Source organism: Thermobia domestica, chromosome 4 (genome assembly GCF_964235325.1).
Source record: "Thermobia domestica chromosome 4, izTheDome1.hap1.1, whole genome shotgun sequence".
NCBI classification, from domain to species: domain Eukaryota; kingdom Metazoa; phylum Arthropoda; class Insecta; order Zygentoma; family Lepismatidae; genus Thermobia; species Thermobia domestica.
The window spans coordinates 39,873,164-39,895,662 of NC_137457.1; the positions used below are offsets into that span (position 1 = coordinate 39,873,164).

At 30.5% G+C, this 22,499-nt stretch overlaps 1 protein-coding gene across 1 annotated transcript in view; it reads left to right on the plus strand.

Annotated features, from left to right (window-relative positions):
- The first annotated feature begins 369 nt into the window (after positions 1-369).
- Positions 370-22,499, plus strand: part of LOC145683299 (trypsin-3-like) — a 182,927-nt gene continuing 160,797 nt past the window's right edge. The window contains exon 1 of the mRNA XM_081754660.1: positions 370-520. Coding sequence (XP_081610786.1) covers positions 475-520 — 46 coding nt within the window. The 5' untranslated portion in view covers positions 370-474. The remainder of the gene's footprint in view (positions 521-22,499) is intronic.

Below are 22,499 nucleotides of genomic sequence, written 5' to 3' on the forward strand. Positions count from 1 at the left end.
TACCAGTAAAGCTGAAAAATGCTTAGCACAATCAGAATACGACATAGGATTGCACTGAAATAAAACAAATATGATTATACTTTCAGCTTTCTACGATTCAATTTAATATCACATCCCGCATATTAACAAGAAATGATAAGAGGCAACGATTAAACAATTGTATTCATTTTTGCGAAAAGGTGCTAAGTATTAGACCTTAGATTAAAACGAACGTGTGCGTGTAATTACATCATAAGCCTTGTTTCTAAAAAGATTTCAATTGTTCAGCAAACTCTCTTATTAAAGTCATTGTGATTTGTGAAAATATGTGAGTGCGTACCATCATGTGTGTTGGATAAACTTCTTTCCGACTAATAAATATTTAATATTATGTATTACACAATTGAGAATTAAGTACGGAAAGAATTCCTGTTAGCAGCATATTTCGTAAAACAGTGTTAACTCATATTTATAAGCTACTTTTTAGATGACGTGATGTCTTCTCTGGTCTTTACAGTAATTTTCTTGCTGCAAACTTTTGGTAAGTTTAAACCTATTGATTACTTTTACAATTCTACATCAAAATCGAGTATTCCGAGTAGCAAAGAATTTATTACAATAAATTACTGTAGCTATATATGAGAACTTTGAAATAGAATCGCAGATTTAGTACTTACTGCGTATATATTTTTCCTCCTTCTGTACTGTTTATATGCATTGGTATAAACAATTGGATAGTAGAAGGTATTAATTTAATGTGTGCAGCCGATACGTTCATAAGAAAATTACCCAAAAATAAGGATATTTATGAGTCTTGATGCCAATACTAGACATATAGTTAGTTTCAATGTTAATAACGCCAATATTATCAGCAACTCTTAAGATGAAATAAAACGTTTTGAATTTCCTTTTTTCCTGGGTGGGATTGGACCGTCTTCTTACAATACCTTTCAGCTACCACGCAATACAAGACGTACACATATAACTAACATGAGATAAAATAACATATCCCTTGCTGTATAACGACAATGTGGATTTCACGCATCAGTAATCTTAAATGTGTTATATAAGTATAGAGAAATTTAAATTGAAACAAACGGAACAGAAAGTACTACTCAAAATATTATAGACAAACTTTGTTTACCCAACGGTCAAAAGCTAAAATTGTTAATTGTAAGGCCGTTCAATATGTAGACTATTGTAACGGATTTATCTTATTACAAAGGTATGAGGGTTACCATCTTACGTGATCACGTTATCCGAATAGCTGATAATAAAACAGAATTAGTAATTTAACTTTACTATGTATGTGGAGATTTGCAACACAACGCTAAATATACTGTTTGTGAATTGGAGAGAATTTGGCTACTCTTATGAAACAGAATCAAATTTGAGACTACTAAAGGTACCATGATATTGCACAATGGAATTCTAAATCAGTAAACTAGCTGTAGTTAACACTACACTACTCGCGCGGATTACTATTATAGTCCAGTGGGTTTCAGTTTACTGGTATCTGAGGGTTGGCAACACTTGCGACCTTCAGCGGTCGTCTACCTTCCTCTCCCATTTCTACAACACCATTAGTCGAGTGATAGCACCCAAAGTCAAAGCACTGATGTTATACGTATTGTTATTTTCGCATCGACTACTATTGTAATCCGTGCGAGTACTGAGGTGATAGTTTGTTTTCTGTCTAACTTTTTGACTGTTCTTGTTTTGAATGTATTATTTCACATTATTCGCTCAAATATATGTGATATATGTTAGTTTAAAATGTCAGAGCAAGAACAGATACGACAGCGTCTAACAGAAACTGAAAGTGACAACGAAAGTGTTTTGAGTATAAAAGACTAAGATGAAATAGAGGAAGATGTTGTCGAGTAGTGACTCAGAAGAAAGTGGTAGTGACGATTTGGAAGAAATGGAAGATGAAGAAAGGAACGGTGTTATCCTGGAAGACAAGTTTCACGGAGAATTTTACATTGGAAAGGACAGAATTATCAGATGGTATATTGATCTAGTGCACCCAAGAAATACGAGAACACAGTGTAATAACATCATACCTACACTGCATAGTTATTAAGATAGAACAACACTAAATTCGGAGTTGATATATTGGACAAATTGTGTCGCCAGTGTTATACAGCTAGGAATTCGCAAATATGGCCACTCACTCTCTTCTTCCACGTGTTAAACGTTGCTAGAGTAAACGCTCTCATTGTTTTCAAAGCAAATAACAATGATGCTATGATCAACCGTAGAGACTTCCTGCAATCTGTGGCTATGGAACTTATCAACCCTTTTTGTGGAAGATGAAGAAACAAGAGTATCCGAAAAACATGTTTCAGGTGCAGTAAGTGGATCTGCTCTGACCACAAGCAAACTCTTTGCACTGACTCTTATGACTGAAACACCCAAAATTTTGCATACTTTTGACCTTATTTTCAAGTGAAAAAGTTAAACTTCCAAACAATTTAAGAACTTCTTTTTATTTTTATAAGAAATTTTAACACTTTAAATGCAAATTTCCTCTCTTATTTCAATTTTTTAATCAAATAGCAATAAAATAAACGAACAATTACAAAAATATAGTAAATTGCATACCCATTATAAAGTTTTGGCTTCTAATTCTTTTTCTGCATTAAAAAAACAAAATGTTAGCACTGAAATGTGTTCTTTATTGCTTGTGAAAACCCACAAAAATAATGTAAAAAATACTAATTGAATAACCACTAATATATACATATTTATCAAATGGACTACAATCGTAAACCGCGCGAGCACTCATGTTTCAACAATTTCATGCGAGTACTGTAGTGTTAAGTAAGTGATTCACCTTTACGGAATAGTTTTCTTTTAGATGATGCCATAAAAGTTCGACTTAATTTGCTGGATTTTAATGTTACTCTATTGGATCTCATTCGTTGGAGTTAGGAATACTTATTGGACGATTCCCTGGACGTGTACAACTTTGAATATTGAAAGACGTAGTGTGATATATTCGATTTGATCATGGTCAGTGGGTGTATTTGAATTGAAAGCTCAAACACTATTTTTAGAAATACTACATAAGAAAATATTTATTTTAGAGTTGATTTAAGATGAACTAGAGAGCTGAGTATTAGTACCAACATTAAGAATCATGATTCCATTCTGATCCAACAATTCAATCATGATTGCCACATCAGATGGAAATCAAGAAGCGATAGTTCGGTTTCAAACTTGACGCAACGAACATATTGAGTTGAGAGGAAAAACTGAATCAATCGGTTTCTTGAAGAATGCTTAATGACATGTAAAAAACAAAACAAAACAAAAAATCGATGTAACTGAACGTGTAAATAAATTTTGTGCAGTAAATGCGTTTAACCTAGATTTTAAAGATGCAATTACAATGAAAACACTGATATTAAATACTTACAATGTGTACCGAAAAGGTTAAAATATCATCGTAGAAGCAACATATGTGAGAATGAAAACGTTTAAGAAAAGCTTCTCGCCAGAATCTCTTAGTGTGTACTCACTATTCTTTTAACCGTTTACCATAGAAGATATCAGTGTAATGTTCCATAGCTTCCTATTATTTTCTTCTTAGTTTCCTCTGTGGCGGCATATCTTTTTTAAACGAATGCCGGATAAACTTTCTAACTTAATATCAGCAAAAAATAGATTGTGAGTGTACTGGAGTTAATGTTATTACATCGTTATGAATAAAACGTTTTTGAGAGGTTATAGTCTAAAATTACAATAAATCGATTAACTTAAGTAAATACATGAGTTAAATAGTGTTTAATATTTATTGTTTCTATCACTATTCATTATTTTATTGTTTTTCTTATTATTATTCTTTCCCCAAAAGGTCAATGAAGTTTAATCAGCATCTTACAAGGACATCTCTTACGGTAGATAATTACTTCTTCACAACATATTAGAAGATGTCGGCTTCCCTCTTTAAAGTCTACCGGTTTATGCAAAATACCGAACAGTTAACCATTATTTCGATTTCGATATCCTGTGACGCATGTTTTCCCAAATTCAGATTAATTCTTTAACATGTTATACCTGAAAGACTGACAGAGTAAAGTTGCAGGTTATATATAATTCTTTTCCATCGTTTTTTAAGTTCTGCACTGGAAAGTTAGTGAAGCCGAACATTATAGGTATATTTTTCTTCCATTCGACTAAGATATGCTCTTCTGTTAGAAAATTACTGAAATATCAGAGAACATGCATCATTGAAGGAACCAGCTCTATGACGCCTATGCACCTGGCTGCTGTAACAAATTTATTGGATGATAGTCTTGTTATTAACTGGTTTGTTCGAACCAGCAAATTCTCCACATTTATATGCACATCGTTAATTTGAACAGTATTCATTGTTAAGTGTTTCATTTCGTTTTCTGTGTATGTGTTTTAAATGAAACTTGAAGCTTTTCCCACTTAGAGAACAACATTTTCATATAGCGTTTTAATTTTGAGTTTAAATTAAGATTAGTACAACTTGTAGTTACTAACTTACTCCGCGCAAAGGCGACCTATGGCATATTTTAAAGCATACACAGTATCGCAAAAAGAGTAGGAGCTGAGGAAGTGGTTTAATGTCATTTATCTTTCATTATATTTATTTGAATACGAAAGTTGTTTCTATTCTGTTTACGGTAGATCTCCTAAAGTCTAATGTGTTACGTACATTAATTTAAGCATTGATGGATATATAGTATATATTTAAGTAAAAGGTTCAAGTGATACTGACATTTAGATAAAGTGTCATAATGAAATTTTCAAAGGGACTTAAGAAACCAAACAAAAACTGAAGCTAAGTTAAATACAAAATCCTCTTACAAATGACATGAGGCCTCTATTGGTGTTTCTCGCAATTTGGATAAAGGACGAATGCGAGAAAAAATATTATTTCAACTGCGACGAGATATTTAACTCTTAGCCACACGTGTCAATTAACCTAACATTAGCTAGTGCGTATGAAATATCGTAAGTCAAATGTTTGTTTCCCTGTAGGCTACCAAAACACGCAAACAATAATGTTCAACCTACTAATGCAGCCACAGTTTGTAAAATATAAACTATGATAATTTATATTAAACTTAGAATTGCCAACTAAACCAAATATATCTACTTTTATATATTAGGAGGATTTTTCTTATGTAAAACAATTATAATATTATTTTGATGCACGTTAGTATTAGAATAAACATAACGCTTTAATTATTATTAATAAACGAAAAAAAATCAACTATATTTATTTTCTAGTATCTTAGAATTAATGAGTTTTTTACGGATCAAAAAAAACGACAGAATAAATAGGACAAACATGACGATATTAGTCACATATCTCCGTCCTATACTTAATTGTCATTATGATACGAATTCTCAGCCACTTCACTTAAAAAAGAAATAAACAATTGCAATCAAATGCGTATGACACAAATTCGACTGCATTAACCCATAACTTCCCAGTGAGTTCATATGGACACGCAAATAGGGATAACTTTATATGCCTGGGAGATGCTGTGTGTGGAATTTTGTGACAGGGCTCACAGTGAACAAATTACAACAACAACAACAAAAATGTCGTTATTTTCAGATTTACTACGATCATATGGAACAAACGTAACTGAAAATCACGAAACAATTAATTCGGGCAGTCATGGGCAGTAATGCGCATATGTATGTTCTGCAGACAAATTGTTATAATATCTTTTTAACAATATTTAAAGAGCAATACCACTCATAATTCTGAAACCCAAGTGACCACTTAGTCAGTAAATCTGGTTAAAAATCATGCAATGTAAAACCCCATATTTTCTAACTTGCTCAAAATTCATCCCACCTTAAAATTCTCAGAAACTACCCACCTTGGAATTGTAAGGAAGGTACCAAAATTCCGTGAAGCTAAATGGAAAGTATAAGCGGTCAGAACTTTATGAAGTTATAAGCATAAATAACTCATCACCTAAAAATTACATATCTAAATATAAACTACAAATAATCACATTTCAACTCTAACCCATAATGTTCCCGAACTGAAGTATTTAGACCATCCTTTAGTATATAGCTGTTATCATAGCTAGGATTTAACGCTAACTTATTAACAGCTATAGTGTATAAGTCATTCTTAGAACTAGGGAAAATGTTCCGTAATATGTTCTTATATTACGGAATAGGGTTTTCTTATAATCATCAAACTATAACACATTCGCTACCACGTTTCGTAGTGTCTTTCGCTCTTTTCTTTTCTTAACTTTCTACTCTAGGGCATTCATTTTAGATCATAATCCAATAAGTTTAGACATTTTTCTCCATTGATTTCATATCTCATTTTTCATAATACATTTTTGTTTATTAGTGGTATCCCATATCTATTATCCTTTTCATACTCGCTTGTATCAAACAGACCAACAATTTCTTTTAGACATTATAGAAGCCAAATGTTTCTATCTCATGTATAAAACTATCAGTGTCAATATAACAAATCTATATCGATTCCAAATTTAAGTTTGATAGTCCTGGAACGGAAATCGTACATTAATAGTTTTGATAATTCTAATACGTTTATTAGCATATATATCTGTTTATTGAATTTTAATTTTTCTTTTTTATGTATCGCACACAAATCTTCAGTAAATATTGTTCTGTGTTCAAAGTTCGGTTTCGCTATTAATTTTAATACCATCTTCGGATCAAATTCTAAGATAACATATAGTATTTTTCTAATGTATACCATTATCTTCCGTAACCGGCATAAGCGTGGGACGTAAAACTCAAAGCTTTTATTTCATATTTTTTCCATTGTCTTCCGGAATACATTATTCATTAATTTGAAAAGACCTTCTCAAAAACATTCTTAGTTGTTATTCTCTTATCAGTATACAAAACTTTATATTTCTTTAACGATTCTAATTGTTTCAACTCTAATAGTTTGTGCACTTTCTTTAATCTCATCCCAAGTGACATATGCATTTATAAATGTTTATAGTGAATAACATATTTTTCTTTGTTATAATGTGTGGTTTAAAAAATTTGATTGTTTCTATCCTGGTGAATACATGCTTTCTGGTGCTAATGGTAATCTGAGTAATTATAATGTACATACTTCGGATATTCTAAATCAACTTCTAATATATAACTTATCTCAGAATCATCTGGAATAATCATTATATCTATGTAAGGATTAACCAATTCAAAGTCTTTATAGGGCATTATTGACACATAGCCCAACCATATAAGTTATTTGCGTCTAAATATGCAAGCTATTTTGAACAGTTATTTTTGTTATAGTTTTTCATATATTTGTTGTTTGCTTTTACATATGTTTTACTACTTTGTAAAATTCAACCTCTTATACCCTTGTCTGTCATTAATATCTTATCATATTCCATAAACATTTCTAGATCATTTTTTGTCATCTTTAAAATTGAATCTCACGAAAAGAAAAAAGAAGTGAAATCCCCAAGATGATGAAAATCATAAGCTTTTCGATGTACATTTCGAAAGTACACAACTGGTAATATTAACACAACCGTTTTGTTATAAAGTTCGGAATTTTCTGTAAGGTTTGTAATTTCGAATAATTTCCAAACCTTTCTCACATTTTCATACTCTTGATCACTTATATGAGTTTTGTCAAAATGAGATCTTTAAGTCCAACGGTTATGACGGTTAGGCTAAAGGAGGTGGTGATGAAGAGAAATGGTGGGATGAGGAAAGTGGGAGGAAGCAAAAAAATCCCTAGAAAACCCACAAGCATGATGTTTATCCACCACAAAGTCCACACGAATTTTTGTATAGTTTGAGCATCTTTGATACTGAGAACATATGTCTATAGGTTTTATATAACTCCCAAAAGAGTACAAAAACAATTATCTTTATTTTGAATATTAATTACTGATTCATTACATTTAATTGGTTTTGGAATTTCAATATAGAAAGAACTTTTTAATACCACATATTTGTTTAATTTGATCCCTAGATATTTAGTTTGATGTAATGTCCATCCTGATCGTTTACCCTGAAAATACACCATTTCTCCTCGGAGCATGGTGTATATCTTCATCTAGATCGGTTGGTTGTAACATTTTACCAATCATTGCTTTAAAATTTAATTATTGTACTCTTTTATGTATGTTTAATACAGTTACAAACGAAAAGAAGGTTACCTTTATGAGGATGAAATTTTAATTCTTTGATTTGTCAATAGCAATTCCTCCAATAGTATTTTGAAAGCTTATTGGGCCTATATATCCACCTATGTTTTTAACTTTAATAGTCTGCAATTGTTTCTTCAATGCTGTTTCTTCTAGTGCTACTATAATAGGTATGCATTTCGGTTTCATTTATACAATCACTTCTTTTTTAAATGGGAATATCATTTTCAATTTTATTGTTTGTTGTAGTGGTTTACCTTTTAGAAATATATTTTAGTCGCTTTTTGTTCAATTCCTGTACAAGTTGATTCTTATTTAGTTTGCAATAGCATTTTATTTGTTTCTCTGGCTTCTTGTTAAATTGTGTTAGATTTAAAATACAATAGTTTTGAACATTATAGAATGGTAATTCTTTATGATTATTACGTCTTAAAACGGTGTGGACTAGTTCTGCTTTTCTTAATCGGGAATAACGTTCCATCCCATTCTCTTTACATAAATTCTTCAAGTCAATTACTGCATTTTAATTAGATGTTTCATTATAACCTCGATTTTTTAATTTTACTTCTTGATTTTATTTCATTTACGGCTATTATAATTTATCATTATTATCTAAGCCGTAAATGAAATATGAGGAAAGTGGGAGGAAGCAAGAAAATCTCTAGAAAACCCACAAGCATGATGTTTATCCACCACAAAGTCCACACGAATTTTGGTATAGTTTGAGCATCTTTGATACTGAGAGAGATTTAGCACATGTTCATTTTCATTGTCATTTTAATTTTTATTAAAGTGTGTCTTTTTAGACATTTCATTATAACCTTTTCGTTTCTTACTTGTGCATTTTGATTTGATTTGATTTTCTTCATTTCATTTTTATTTTTAATTACTGTGTCTTTACTCAAAATCAGTTATTTATTACTTACACTTTTTATTTTTGGATCTCATGTCTCCCTAAGACAACTGTTAACACTTGAAAACTCCTCACATTTTTATATTAACGTGTTGTATTAGGAATACGGCTGTCATGGAAATAACCCATCAAATTATCTATAATTTATTAAAAAATAATTCATTTTTGATATATATTTTAGAATTAACTTCATTATGATCTTTTGGTTGTTTTTTTTCTTTATTGATATCCCAATTTGATTCTGGTGTCTATCTTTCTGTATATCGTATTTCCTGTTCTTGCATCAAAATTTTCTGTTCTTTCATTAGTATTATTTTATCTAGTAATGGTTTTATAATTTCAATACCACTGTAAATAATATTAAGGTGTTCTAGCATTAACTCACAATGTTTCCCATGTCAATTAGCTATTTCAGAATAAAAATAGATTTCACTTTTAATTTTACTTCTTGATTTTATTTCATTTACGGCTATTATAATTTATCATTATTATCTAAGCCGTAAATGAAATATGAGGAAAGTGGGAGGAAGCAAGAAAATCCCTAGAAAACCCACAAGCATGATGTTTATCCACTACAAAGTCCACACGAATTTTTGTATAGTTTGCGCATCTTTGATACTGAGAGAGATTACTACCATAAAAACCTAAACAACAAATCTGCTAACTGCAACAACCTTAAAGTCATCGTCACGAATTCGGAGCGATGAACCTATATAAGAAATTAATTGTTTAGATTGTCGTAGACCCCTTTGTTTCTTCAACCGTTTTACGATTCTTTTCTCTTAGATAATAATGATATTTTAGCTTTTTGAATTCAAAAAGCCTAGTGTTTCTTATAATAGGATTGTGTGTAGAGCCCCCTACCTCTTGAACCGTTTTTCACTTAAAATTGGCGCAATGCTGTATGACCCTCACCGTAAAGCAATATAGTGTGGTAGGAGCCTTCCAAATGTGGTCTGTTGTTTTCTTTCTTTTATAATTTTTGAGTGTTGTTTTATGATTTATCTTCCATAAAAGGTTTAATTTATATTTACACCACAACATTACTTTTATCTATACAACTATTGTGAGAGTTATCAAACCATAACCATTTAACACATTCCTTCTCACCTTTCTTTCTTAATACTTTCTCAACCACGTGCTCATTTTATACTTAGTTTTTAATCATTATGGCTCATGGACTCTTCTTTTATTTCTTCGTTATTTAAATCTTTAATTCTGTGTTTTGGCGTTTAACAAGGAATAACTTCGCTATAACAAATACTTTTGTTTCCCAATTCGCTGTATATCCTTTACCAAACAAACCTTTAGGTTTGTTTATACGAACGTAATCAGCAATCTTATATTTGGTTTAACATGCTTACATTCTTTCTTCTATGCTTCGTCTAATAACTTTTGCTGATTCTTTTTATTAACTTCTAGAGGCACCAGAGCAATTGTTCTATGTATTTTATTATTATCCTCATCAGCCAATGCTTTTCATATATCGATCCATTTCTAATTGCCTCAAATAGGAAATATTTTCCACATATTTTGCTTAAGAGTCCTGTTAAAGCATTTTTAGCACTAAAAGTTGAGAAATGATGCATATTGGAATGCTTCGTAAATTTCTAAGGTCTTTGTCATAAAATTCTTTACCATTGTCAGTATGTAAATTGTTAGGTCTACTAATTTTTAATACTGATTCGAAGGCTTTTACAACATTCTTATCCTTTAAGGAACCGCGAATGCATATTTTGAGAACACGTCAATCATCGTTAGTAAATATTTATACCCTTTGTTTATTTTTACATTCCTTTTAATACACCACCATCCATATCCACAAGATCAGCCTAGGATAAATCATCAATACCTTTTACAACAATATTTAACCTTTCAAAGGTCTTTCTTGCTGGTTTATGCATTTCTTATATAATTTCTTCTCTTATTCCGTCTCGATAAAGTCAGTCTTGTTTTGAGCATTGAGGTTTATTTGTATTACTTCTAAGCATTTACCTTTCTTATACTTTCTACCAATTTTTGTTGTTTTAAATGAAGTTAAAGTGTCAGCTTTCTCTTAAACTTAACACAATACATCAACATTATTTATGGTATAGGAAAGTAATAAGTATCACCACCTAATATTATGCTTCTAACATTTTCATCATCATCATCATCATCTGATTCATATTGATATTCTCCTTCTACACGTACAATAACAAGAAATAATTTACCATGCTTCGAATTATAATTTTCAGTTGGTATAATTGCTAACTTATCATTTCTGTTAAAACTTTAAGTAATATTTACAATTTTAATGTCATTAAAATATGTATATATAATATGTATTAACGTAAAAACCATACTTATTATTTTCATATTATAAAGAAATTTCTAACCATTAGATAATTTGTGTATTAGAAAGACCGGGCTTTTAACATATTTTATTAATTGTCATGGTAATTCTACAGTCTCTTTCCGGTTAATTAAATTAGCATCTTTATTTAACTTTCAATATCTTTTTCATTAGTAGTAATATGTAGCTCTCATTTTTTTTAATATTACCGAAGATGTCCGTTTTTATTATGTAGCAAATGACAATTCCATGGAGACTCTCCTTCCATATACATTAAAACAAAAAATAACTGTAATCTTTCCATAGCAGATATGTTGGTTTGAAAGATAATAATATAGCTCTTTTTAATGTCTAAAGAAAAATTGCCAAGTACAGTGTTCTTTAAATATACGTTAATAAAATTTTTATACAAGTTTTATTCCATATGCATTATTTTACCATTATAGAGAAAATTGTAACCATTAGATACATTGAATATTCTGAAAATTAAATTTAAAATTTTTAGTTCACAATTGACTTAAAAAGTTTTCAGTTTCTTTCTTCATAATTAGGTCCGAACTATATCTGCTCATCATTTCGAAATCTTTTTTGTAACGAACATCAATATCGTCTTTCTTTAAGTAGTATCAAGTATCTTTAAGTAGTATCCTTAAGTAATATCTTTCTTAGTAATATTAAGTATCAATATCGTCTTTCTTTAAGTGTTCATTTCCTAATGATTTTAATACATATTCAGACCTTTTCCTGTCATTTTCTTCTGGATTGCTAGTAACGTCTTTCGTAGAGCTGTCATAATGTTACAGCATAGCTATCAATAGAATATTGTAAACCAGTAAATCGTGTAAAAAAAGTAAATGTATAATCATCTCTCATGGTAAAAACTAATCTAACTAATCCATTCCTTAAAACATCTCTATCATCTTTCTTAATACCCACGTTTTTAAGTTCGTTTATGGTTACAGCATCTTCTTGGTCAATACGAAAATCTGTATTAACGAGTCTTTAACTCGCAAATCCACTTATTTGTAATAAAAGCTTTATTTGGCTCTTCTACAACAATATTTTATGGTATATGTTTAGATCAATTCCATTTTGTATTTTAACTATTTTGAGCAAAACCTGCTACTTAAATATGCACAGGCTGTGATTAACCCGTTTTTTCCCGGTGTTCCAATATTGGAACAATTTTAAAGATGACGCAAATACCTGCTCAGCTGGCTACATTGTATCGCGATTAGTTGAGAACGTGCCAACTGCATTCACAAGGGATGGAATGAAGAGCGGATGTACTTGCTTCCTCCTCTATTAGCTTTTGCACCCCGCGGTGGTGACGCCATTTTCTAAGAAAATTTTACATACACCATGGAGGAAAGAAAGTAAGAAAATATTCCTTTATTTTTATAATTCTGTCCGTTTATTGCCTCAGATACCTTGACTAATAGTTGTTTCAAGTCATATTAAAGATTTATAAAGAAATTAATAATTATAACTTGTACAGTGTGAAATAAAGTACAATGTTCCAATAATGGAACACCAGGAACGAATGGGTCCATTATTTTCATTATTGTAAAATTTCATTTCTGTCTCACAACTTGTAATGTATATTACTTTTTTATTAAAATATAAATGATTTTTGCTTTCCGTACGATTTATCTGTTTATATTTACTTTGTTTCTAGCGGTGCAAGCACTCATATCATTCTAAAAGTATCGAAAATAGCTCATAATATTATTTGGTTGTAATTTTATACTATTGCACTTAATAATATTATAAATTATTTTCTGAAAATGTATGGAGCATTGATGTATGCTGGATGTATAATTCTTTACTGAACTAGTTAGTATCACGCATGTATTTGATGCACTGAGTCCGAGGTTCAATTCCCTTTGTGGTAGGATTGTACATTCTACAGAGATACCTGATGGTTCTATAGTTTTTTAATTGCCGGGAATCAAATTTGGGTTTCTTGCACCAGATGCGAGAACGTTAACCATTTAGTCATAAGAGATTATTATTATTATTATTATTATTATTATTATTATTATTATTATTATTATTATTATTATTATTATTATTATTATTATTATTATTATAACCGATTATTATTGTGTAACAATTCAGTTTTATTTGTGTGGTGTCTGTGTGAACCTCGAGGATACCTGGTACAATTTCAGCCATACGTTGGACGAAATGTAAATACACCGAAAGACACTGTCTTGGGAGAATACGTTGTAATACAGTTGCCAAATTGAATTACAAAAGATATTCATTTCAACATATACGCGGATAGACTATTTTCATCACTCACTAGCAAGTGAGTTAGCCGAATTGGGTATTGGTTTCACTGGAACTATTTTGAAGAACCGAATAGAGAGTTGCCCACTGAAAGATCTACGGGAACAAAAGAAAGAAGGTGGGGGCATTTTTTCAAAGCCGACGCAGCTAGCAAATGCATGATGGTGGAATTGAATGACAATCGCGTAGTTCATTTGGTAACTACATGCAATGCTCTGGAGCCTGCAAAGAGATGGATTCCTAGGGAGAAGAAATTACCAGTTCCACAACCTAATTCTGTTTCAAAGTATAACAAGTTCATGGGAAGAGTGGATAGGATGAATGAAAACATTGAAAATTACAGAATTTCAAGCAGATCCAGAACATGGTGGTGACCTCCTTTTGCGATCTGTATTGATATCCCTTTCCACAATGTTTGGCAACTCTACAGGAAAAGAGAAACAAACCCATCATTAGATTATCTCGGCTTCATAGGAAGTATAATCGAAATATTTTTGCAGAAACATAGTTCTCTACCATCTTCAAGCGGAAGGACGAAAACAAGCAAAGAATTTCTGTCACACATCCGTAGAGGTATAAGACATAACATTTCGGATCACTGGATAGCTCCAGCTTCACACCTTACCACACTCAAATGTAATTTTAGTTGTTGAATTGGTCAGATCTGTCGGGAAGAAAATCAAACGTTATATCCTAAATATCAATCTATATTGATTTTGCATATATCTGAAAATTTAACGTGTTAATATTTTATTCCTATATCTCCCTATAAGAACTATAGGATACATAATTTAGAATTATTAAATAATATTTATATTCATATTCTGTAGTAAATATTTATATTTTATACTGTTCGTCCTGTATTTCATACTATAATATTCGTACAAAGTATATTTGCAAAATAAAAATATGAAAATTGATCGGTTGTTTTATAAAGAAATTTCTATCTAGAAAAAGTAGAGGTATAGAGTGGTGATTCAGAAAAACACAAATTTTTAAAAAAAATCGAAAGTAAAAAGTTCGGGCAAAAACGGGTTAAGAAAAAGAGAAAAATATATAGAACAATATGTTGATGTGTGATTTTAAACACTGTTACTGTAACTACAGACCAGTAGTTTTGGGGTAGCCATGACTACAGTTTTTTGTTAATTAAGTGACTAAGAGAATATAGATAATGAAAGTCAACATTGCATAAAAGTGTTGTGTATTATTTCAGAGTAGTACAATCAATATTTCTTGTGGAATACATAGATATAAAACCACAAGTCTTTGATTATGTTGTGTGACTTCATTTTACTTAATATCAAACATGCGTAGTATTTTCGAACTGGGTACATTTACGAAAATACTTAAGTAGGTATCGTTGCATTATAGGTGGTGTTATTCAGTCAAGAGCTTGAGACTAGATAGAAGTTTAAAGTGAACAGTCTCATATATTTTGATCATCACGGACTATATTTTGTTACGAAATAAGAGAAAAATATACCGACATTCAAAAATGAATCTTCACTGCAGTAAGGCACCAGTAATGGAGCTGAATACGTTCATTCGTCAATGAATGGGACTGACCTTATAAGACAGGACAACTCTTGAATGCCAAAATGGAACAAGTAACGCAACAGTTGGATGCCAAAAATGAGCAAATTACACACAATTGAATAACAACAACGAACAAGTAACGCAGTAGTTGATTACCAACGAGGAACAGTAGATGCCAAAATGGTACAATTGATACAATGATCAGATACCAGGATCGAACAAATATCAAAACAAATTAACTCCAAACTCGAACTAACCGATAATAGAATAGAGCAAATTCTCCACTTTTGCGATTTGGCAAAGTTCAGTCGAAGAGGTAGAAACACGGGTCTACAATCATCAACTTCAAATAATGAAATTGTAAGAAGTATAGAATGTCAAGGAAAAACTTGGGACAGCAAACAGTTCTCGTGATCCATTCGTCAATATAACTTATGTAGAATATAATGTTGACGGAGCCAGAATATGTGAAGAAGGCGGTAACTTACCTAAATTTTATTCCGAAGAGGACATAGCTTCCAATTCTGAAAATGAAGAAAGAGGAATGCGACGAAATACTGACACGTAAAATTTAAAAATCTAAGACACTCAGATACAAGTTTCAAAATTAGTGAAATTACCCTTTGACTAAATTCAGTGGTAGATCCAAAGTTATTCCCGTTAGTATATTTTTTTAAAAATTGAACATGAAGGTGAATTGATCGGTATAAATGAGTGTAGTTTTCTTAAAATTTTGCCACATGTTATATTGCCACAATGGTCGGCATGACTTTACACTATTAGAAGCAATTTACTTACTTACTCAGATTTCAAAAATACTCTCTTAGCCAATTTTGAAAAATGACTTTTTAATGGCAAATCCTGATGCACAGACCAGAAATTGTCATTATGATCCAAAAGTAGACCAAAATCTCGCCGATTGTGCAATCACTGGATACAATGAATGAAAACTGATCAATTATTATCAATCGGAATTACGCGTTATCGCGTCAATACTAGTATTATTACCTTTTGGGTTGCAGCAAATCCTAATATCGTCACAGTATATTTTTAATTATTTACTTGCGATATTGCAAAATTTTGAAAGACAGGCAGAGTTTCCAAGCAATTCTAACCGAAGTCAAGCTAATAATTTTCCTACTCATATTATTAATGTTAAGGAAATTTGTAATCATAATACAAAAGGCAATTTTGGATTTTCTCGTACTGGTAATATAACTGAACCTAATTGTAATGGTAATGGGCAAATCTAATTTTAGAAGAAACAAAAATGGTAATCATGCAACTATTAGGCATAATAGAAATAATCGATCTAATTATCCACGTACTCCCAGATTCCGCAGTAATTACATAGATGACAAAAATTTCGCGAATGGGTATCAAGGACTGGTATAATTAATAATATACCGGACTGTATTCAAGATTGTGCCATTCAATGTAACTTAATCGAATCTTTTGATAATGTAACTTGAGATTAAGTTATGGCGCCTTGAAAGGACATTCAATTAATTATTGTTTTTTTTAGCCTTGGACATTGTTACTATTTCTTTGTAATTCGCTCTTTTTCTATGTTATAAGCAATCACATATTTACTTATAACGATGATGTGTATTTATCAAAGTTTCGCTAACTATGTCCAAATGGAAGAATTAGGTTATGTTGTATCTCTAACCTACACAAATTTATTTTAACAACAAGCATAAATAGTGTTGAGTTAAAGAATCTATTTTGAACAAGAATAGACCGGAAACATTTCACATTTTGAATATGTTTTCATATTTTTAATTTTATAAAATTGGAATTAAAATTGGGTAATATAAGAATATAAGACTAATAATGATATGAAATAAGAATCATGTATTTCTTCCATGGATTATAATTTTCATATGTAAGGACCATACGAAAAGGAAGATAAGCTTGTATTTGCAATGTATGACGGTCCAAGGGTTCTATCTTTAATTGTGAAAAATTCAAGATGTCTTGTTCTTGAGCCACATCTAAAACAATATTTTATTTTATCTTTGTAAATCACTTGCATTTTATATTTTAACTACTTTGGTCAAAAGGTGCTACTTAAAAGTGCACAGGCTATGATCACGAAATGAAAAATATATATAGAAAAATATGTTGACGTTTATTATGTTTTAAACTCTGTTACTGTAATTACAGACTCGTCGTTTTTGGGTTTTAATGACTATCAGTTCTTGTTAATTAAGTGACTAAGAATATATATAATGAAAATGACATTGCATAAAATATTTGCTTATTATTTCAAAGTATTACCACGATATTTCTTGTGGAATACATAGATATAAAATAAGAGTGTTTGAGTATGTTTTGTGACTTCATTTTGCTTAATATCACATATCCATAATATTTTCAAACTGGGTGAAAAAGGTATAGTTACATTTCTTTGAATACAACATCTGATACACTACTTAAATTCTCCAATAAAATCTAATATATTTTCTCCTCAGTAATATTTCGAATCTAACTTTTCTTATTTTCAATATTACCAAATATATCCATATTTCATGTTTGAACACCCAGAGGAATAGTTATGTGAGCTCCATCAAAATCAATCAAATCACCATTCTCATCTCATCAGACTTATCATGATATATTCGGTAAAACGGTTTCTCAGTGGATTCATATAGTTGGTTCTCTAAATTATGCGTTTATTCTACCTGTTGCAATTAAATCTGTTCCATTATATGTTGTGTCATTATCTTTTAAAGTCATATGTTGTGCTAACCTACAGTGAATATTTATGGTATCAAGGGGTCAAACTTTGGAGGCTTATCTCCAACACATTATTCTGATCTAGGCATTTTTCTCGCTAAAACCTATTGCACCATTAATACTAACAAAGATTAAACCAAATCTTTGGTTAATATTTTACTATTTTCGTTCTGTCCAATGAATTTAGCACTCTTTTCATAATCAGTATTATTTAATCGCATTTGTGATTTAATATATTCCTCAATAGCTTTTAAATTGTATTGATCAGGTGTAATTGTATTTGTAATGAATCACGACTACCAAAATCAACTATTAAGCAAGTGTTACAAATGGATAATACAGGTTCATGTATAATATAGAAGAGTAAATATTTAAATTGCATATATCCTCATTTTATCATATAATAAATCTATAAAATGGACAACTGGTATATTAAATCAGGATTAACAGAACATTCTACAAATAAAAAGGAAAAGCAGGAGTTATTAGACGATATATAATTTGTTTAATTTTATAGCCAAGTGGTTGTGGAAAGATTACACTAATAATTGTTAACGTTTTACTTGCAAGAAAATGATTGTAATATGGAAATGTTTTTATCTATTTTAAGAGCCTAATTCATCGAGAATACCAACAACTAATAAAACATTTCTGATATATATATATATATATATATATATATATATATATATATATATATATATATATAACAGGATATTGTTGATACAGTGGCTGTAGTGATACACAGATACAGATAATATACCATTAGATAAGTATGAGAAAGATTCTGTGGTGGTAATGATGATTTCATTTTAGAGGAAGAAAACAATATAAGGGAATACTTTACTCGAGGTCGTCATAAATGTTTCAAGTGTTTCTTGGACATTCCTACTCTAAAGCACCAAAACAGCTAGTAAGGGATAACGTAAATTTTCTCTGTATCTGTAAGCAAAACTGTAGATTTCTATATTCTTAAAAGAATATATACATACACCAATTGTATCTAATGTAATACTACCGACTTGTCCAGATCATTATTCACTTAAGGAACAATGATCACTTTTATTTCTATACCTCTTATTGGTATACAATTCCCACAAAAGTAACCAAACATTATTCGTTGGATAAACACTCGCTATTCCCATAATATAACTAATATGTAGTAAGTAATCTCAAATCATACATCGATTAAAAATCTATTACTTACTTCGTAGCGATTCTCTTTTTGTTATCAACAATACATAACATTACACCTTTATATACACATTTTACCTAAAAATAGCTACACAACGGCATGTGCACACTTTCATGTAACTTCCTGCCTATACTACATCCCAACAAAATCAATGTAAATTTTAAACATATATATGATGAATTAGTTGGATCTGTTTGCAAAATTACAATCATTATGTAATCGGTGTTGGAGGGAAGATCATGGTTTTCTGATAATCGATCAAACTAGAAAACCTAACAATGACAAGTATAGAAATACAATTAAGGAATTTTTGAAGGCACACACGTAGAAGAACGTAAATGTGGATGTTCTCAGATGAGCTTAAACGTATAAGAACGTACGTTACGTTACGTTTCGTTATATTAGGCTTTTATTTTCTTTAAATTTTAAAATGGATGTTGCTGAAGCTAAGAAGTTTCTGAAGTTAAGGGAAGAACTAGTTAAAAGATTTATACAAATAAAACAAGCTATGTATGAGAAACACGAACAAGAAAATCAACCTTTTATCAATGCAATTGAATGTTTAGGAAAAATATATCAAAACTAGCAGAACAAAACAAAATTTTATCCAAGGAATAGTTGTAGTCATAAATAAGGACATAATAGAATCGAAATTATTTGAAGCACCACGAAGATAGGATAGTTCTATAGGAGAGGATAATACACTTGTAACGAAAGAGATAAATCAAATTAGAAATGAAATTAAATGTAATGTAGAAGGAGTAGATCCTTTACTATCGACCCATTTCGATCCTATTGTTTCAAGATATTGTAGAACAAGTGACGATATAGTTTATCCAATATGAGAGGAGAATCTAGATAGAAAAATAATATATAAGGTAGGAGATATGGATGTTAAAGTAAGAGGAGATGATTTGATTATTATTAGTAGGTATTATATTGTTACAGAAGAACTATTGGAAATGATTACAAGAAATAACCAACAAGCTATGATTATAAAGATTTAGTTGATTATAGATAAATATTACTTGATTCAAATTCCATATTTCAAGAGAATGTTCCGAAAACAGGGAGATGAAAATCTAGTATAAGTGTAAAATGTAATGAAATCAAATCAAACCTATTGGGATGGGTATTTAAACCATGTCTTCTGTCAACAACACCAAGAAAGAAAACACCAAAGTTTGGAGAGGGAATAAAAATGTGTAACGACTTACGGAAAGAGTATATATGGGTAAATGATTTAAGAAAAAAAGAGAGCGATTGATTGTTATAAGAAGAGAGAAACACTGCCAATAATAACTTTCAGAATGAGAAAGAGGGTATATGAATACGATTAATTCGAATCTCTCACAATTTATTCCAAACGGTATAGGCTATACGATAACGATTATAAAGACTTACCACCAAGATTTTGGAATGAAGAAAATTATGGAAAACGATTGATGGATCAGATTTTAAATTTGAAAGGAATGCCAGGTTACAACTTTCGTGTACGCTACCCGAAGCTACAGTAAAAACTAGAAAGAGGAATTAAAGGAGAGAAAGAGGAAGAACTTAAGGAATTAAACATTATATGAGAACTGTAAAGAAAACGGTATATTTTACAGAGATCATGAAGATAGAAGCTCAAGAAGTATTGCTGAAGTATTAGAACAAAACATTTGAATGCGTTTTTGCTCAAGATACATAACTAATATAGTCCGGCAGATAAATATCATTTATACTGAGATGTTTTTGTCTATAGTTTATTTTATCATTTCTCTTTAAGGTTAGGATCAAAAGGTGACAACAAATGCCGGGTGGCATCACGTCACTGTTGGGAATTTGTTCAAAAAGCAGGGTATCAGCTTTGCAAAAAAGTCACTATAAATCAATTATATAATGTTAAAAATTGAGAAGAATACTTTGTAAGTATAAAGCCATTGTTTTAATCCTCCTTTCACACTGATAGTCATAGAATACAATAGAGAAAGGTGTATACTACATATCAGTCTACAGCTTATATATCACAACAGTGGATCCAACTTAAAATAGAAATTCTCATGTATCTGAGTCCCGTTAGGTACACTTCATGAAGTAGTTTCTATTCCTTATTTAAAAAAAGGTATGGTATTAAACATTAGAGAAGTACGGTGACGCCATGTGATTTTATCGTATCTTAAAACAGCTGGGTACTTAACTCACGAGGGAAAATATCTTAATATCAATGCCATTAAAATATTACATTAACAATGGATTATTTACATTAATCATTTCAAACACACTGGTGTTAAACCAGAGAAAAAGTGAATGTTCACTTTTCATTCACTGTGATAACAGGGTATAAAACTTACAAGTGGAAACAAATCAAACAGCCGATTCAGAAAGCTTGATAAAGCTTAATTTCTCTTTGACTTTTAAGTCAGATATTAAGTATTAGAAACTATCAGGCAAATTGTTGTAAATGCACCATATTTGTAAAAAACGTATCAACTCTATAAATACATGTTGTGTAAGTCAAACTTATAACAAGATAATAAATAATATAAATGCAGAAAACTAAATTAATTGTTCAATTTTTACTTTAAAATACTAGTAAATATATTTAAAATGTCTTTCAGTACTTAAAATTTGCTAAAACAGAGAGTACCAAACTGGTGATAAAAAAGAAATACCATCATGTGTTGCCATTAAGAACACATCATATGCATAAACAGTTGATATTCTATAGTAAAAATTAAAAGCAAGTTACATATATTTACAATTCGGTAAGTTCGGCTCTTTAAAACAAATGTTTATGCATATTTCACAAAAGATGTGAAATGTTGTTCAGAAACCAGAACAAGAGAAATAATTTTGGTGATAATTAATCATTAAATGTCTTAGGATACAGTGATGAATTTCAATTAATGAAATTTCAAAGATTGAAAAACTAGATCACTGCAACTACAGAATAAAATGCAAGGTATTATTTTAACAAAGCAGTAACCTGCCGAGGATAAGCATACGTGCCCTTTATAACAACCGTATTTTACCAATTTCAATATTGATTCATTGGTATATGGAAATCCAAGAGAGAATATGATGGGTACCAGTGAGGTGCTCAATTCGTCCTTAACCCACTCATAATCCACAGAACCGAGACCTTTTGGATTTCCTATTCCTGCTGATTTACGTAGAAACACTTGGTAAAGTGTTTTTTTAACATTTTCATTATATAATTCGTTGATTGGTTGAAGATAACATAGACTTTGAGAAATCGCAAAAAGATTTTTGGTTTTGCTCGCCCGAACTTTCACACGAACAACAGAAATTGTATTGTTGGCCGTAGCATACAGAAGCAAATTTTGTCGC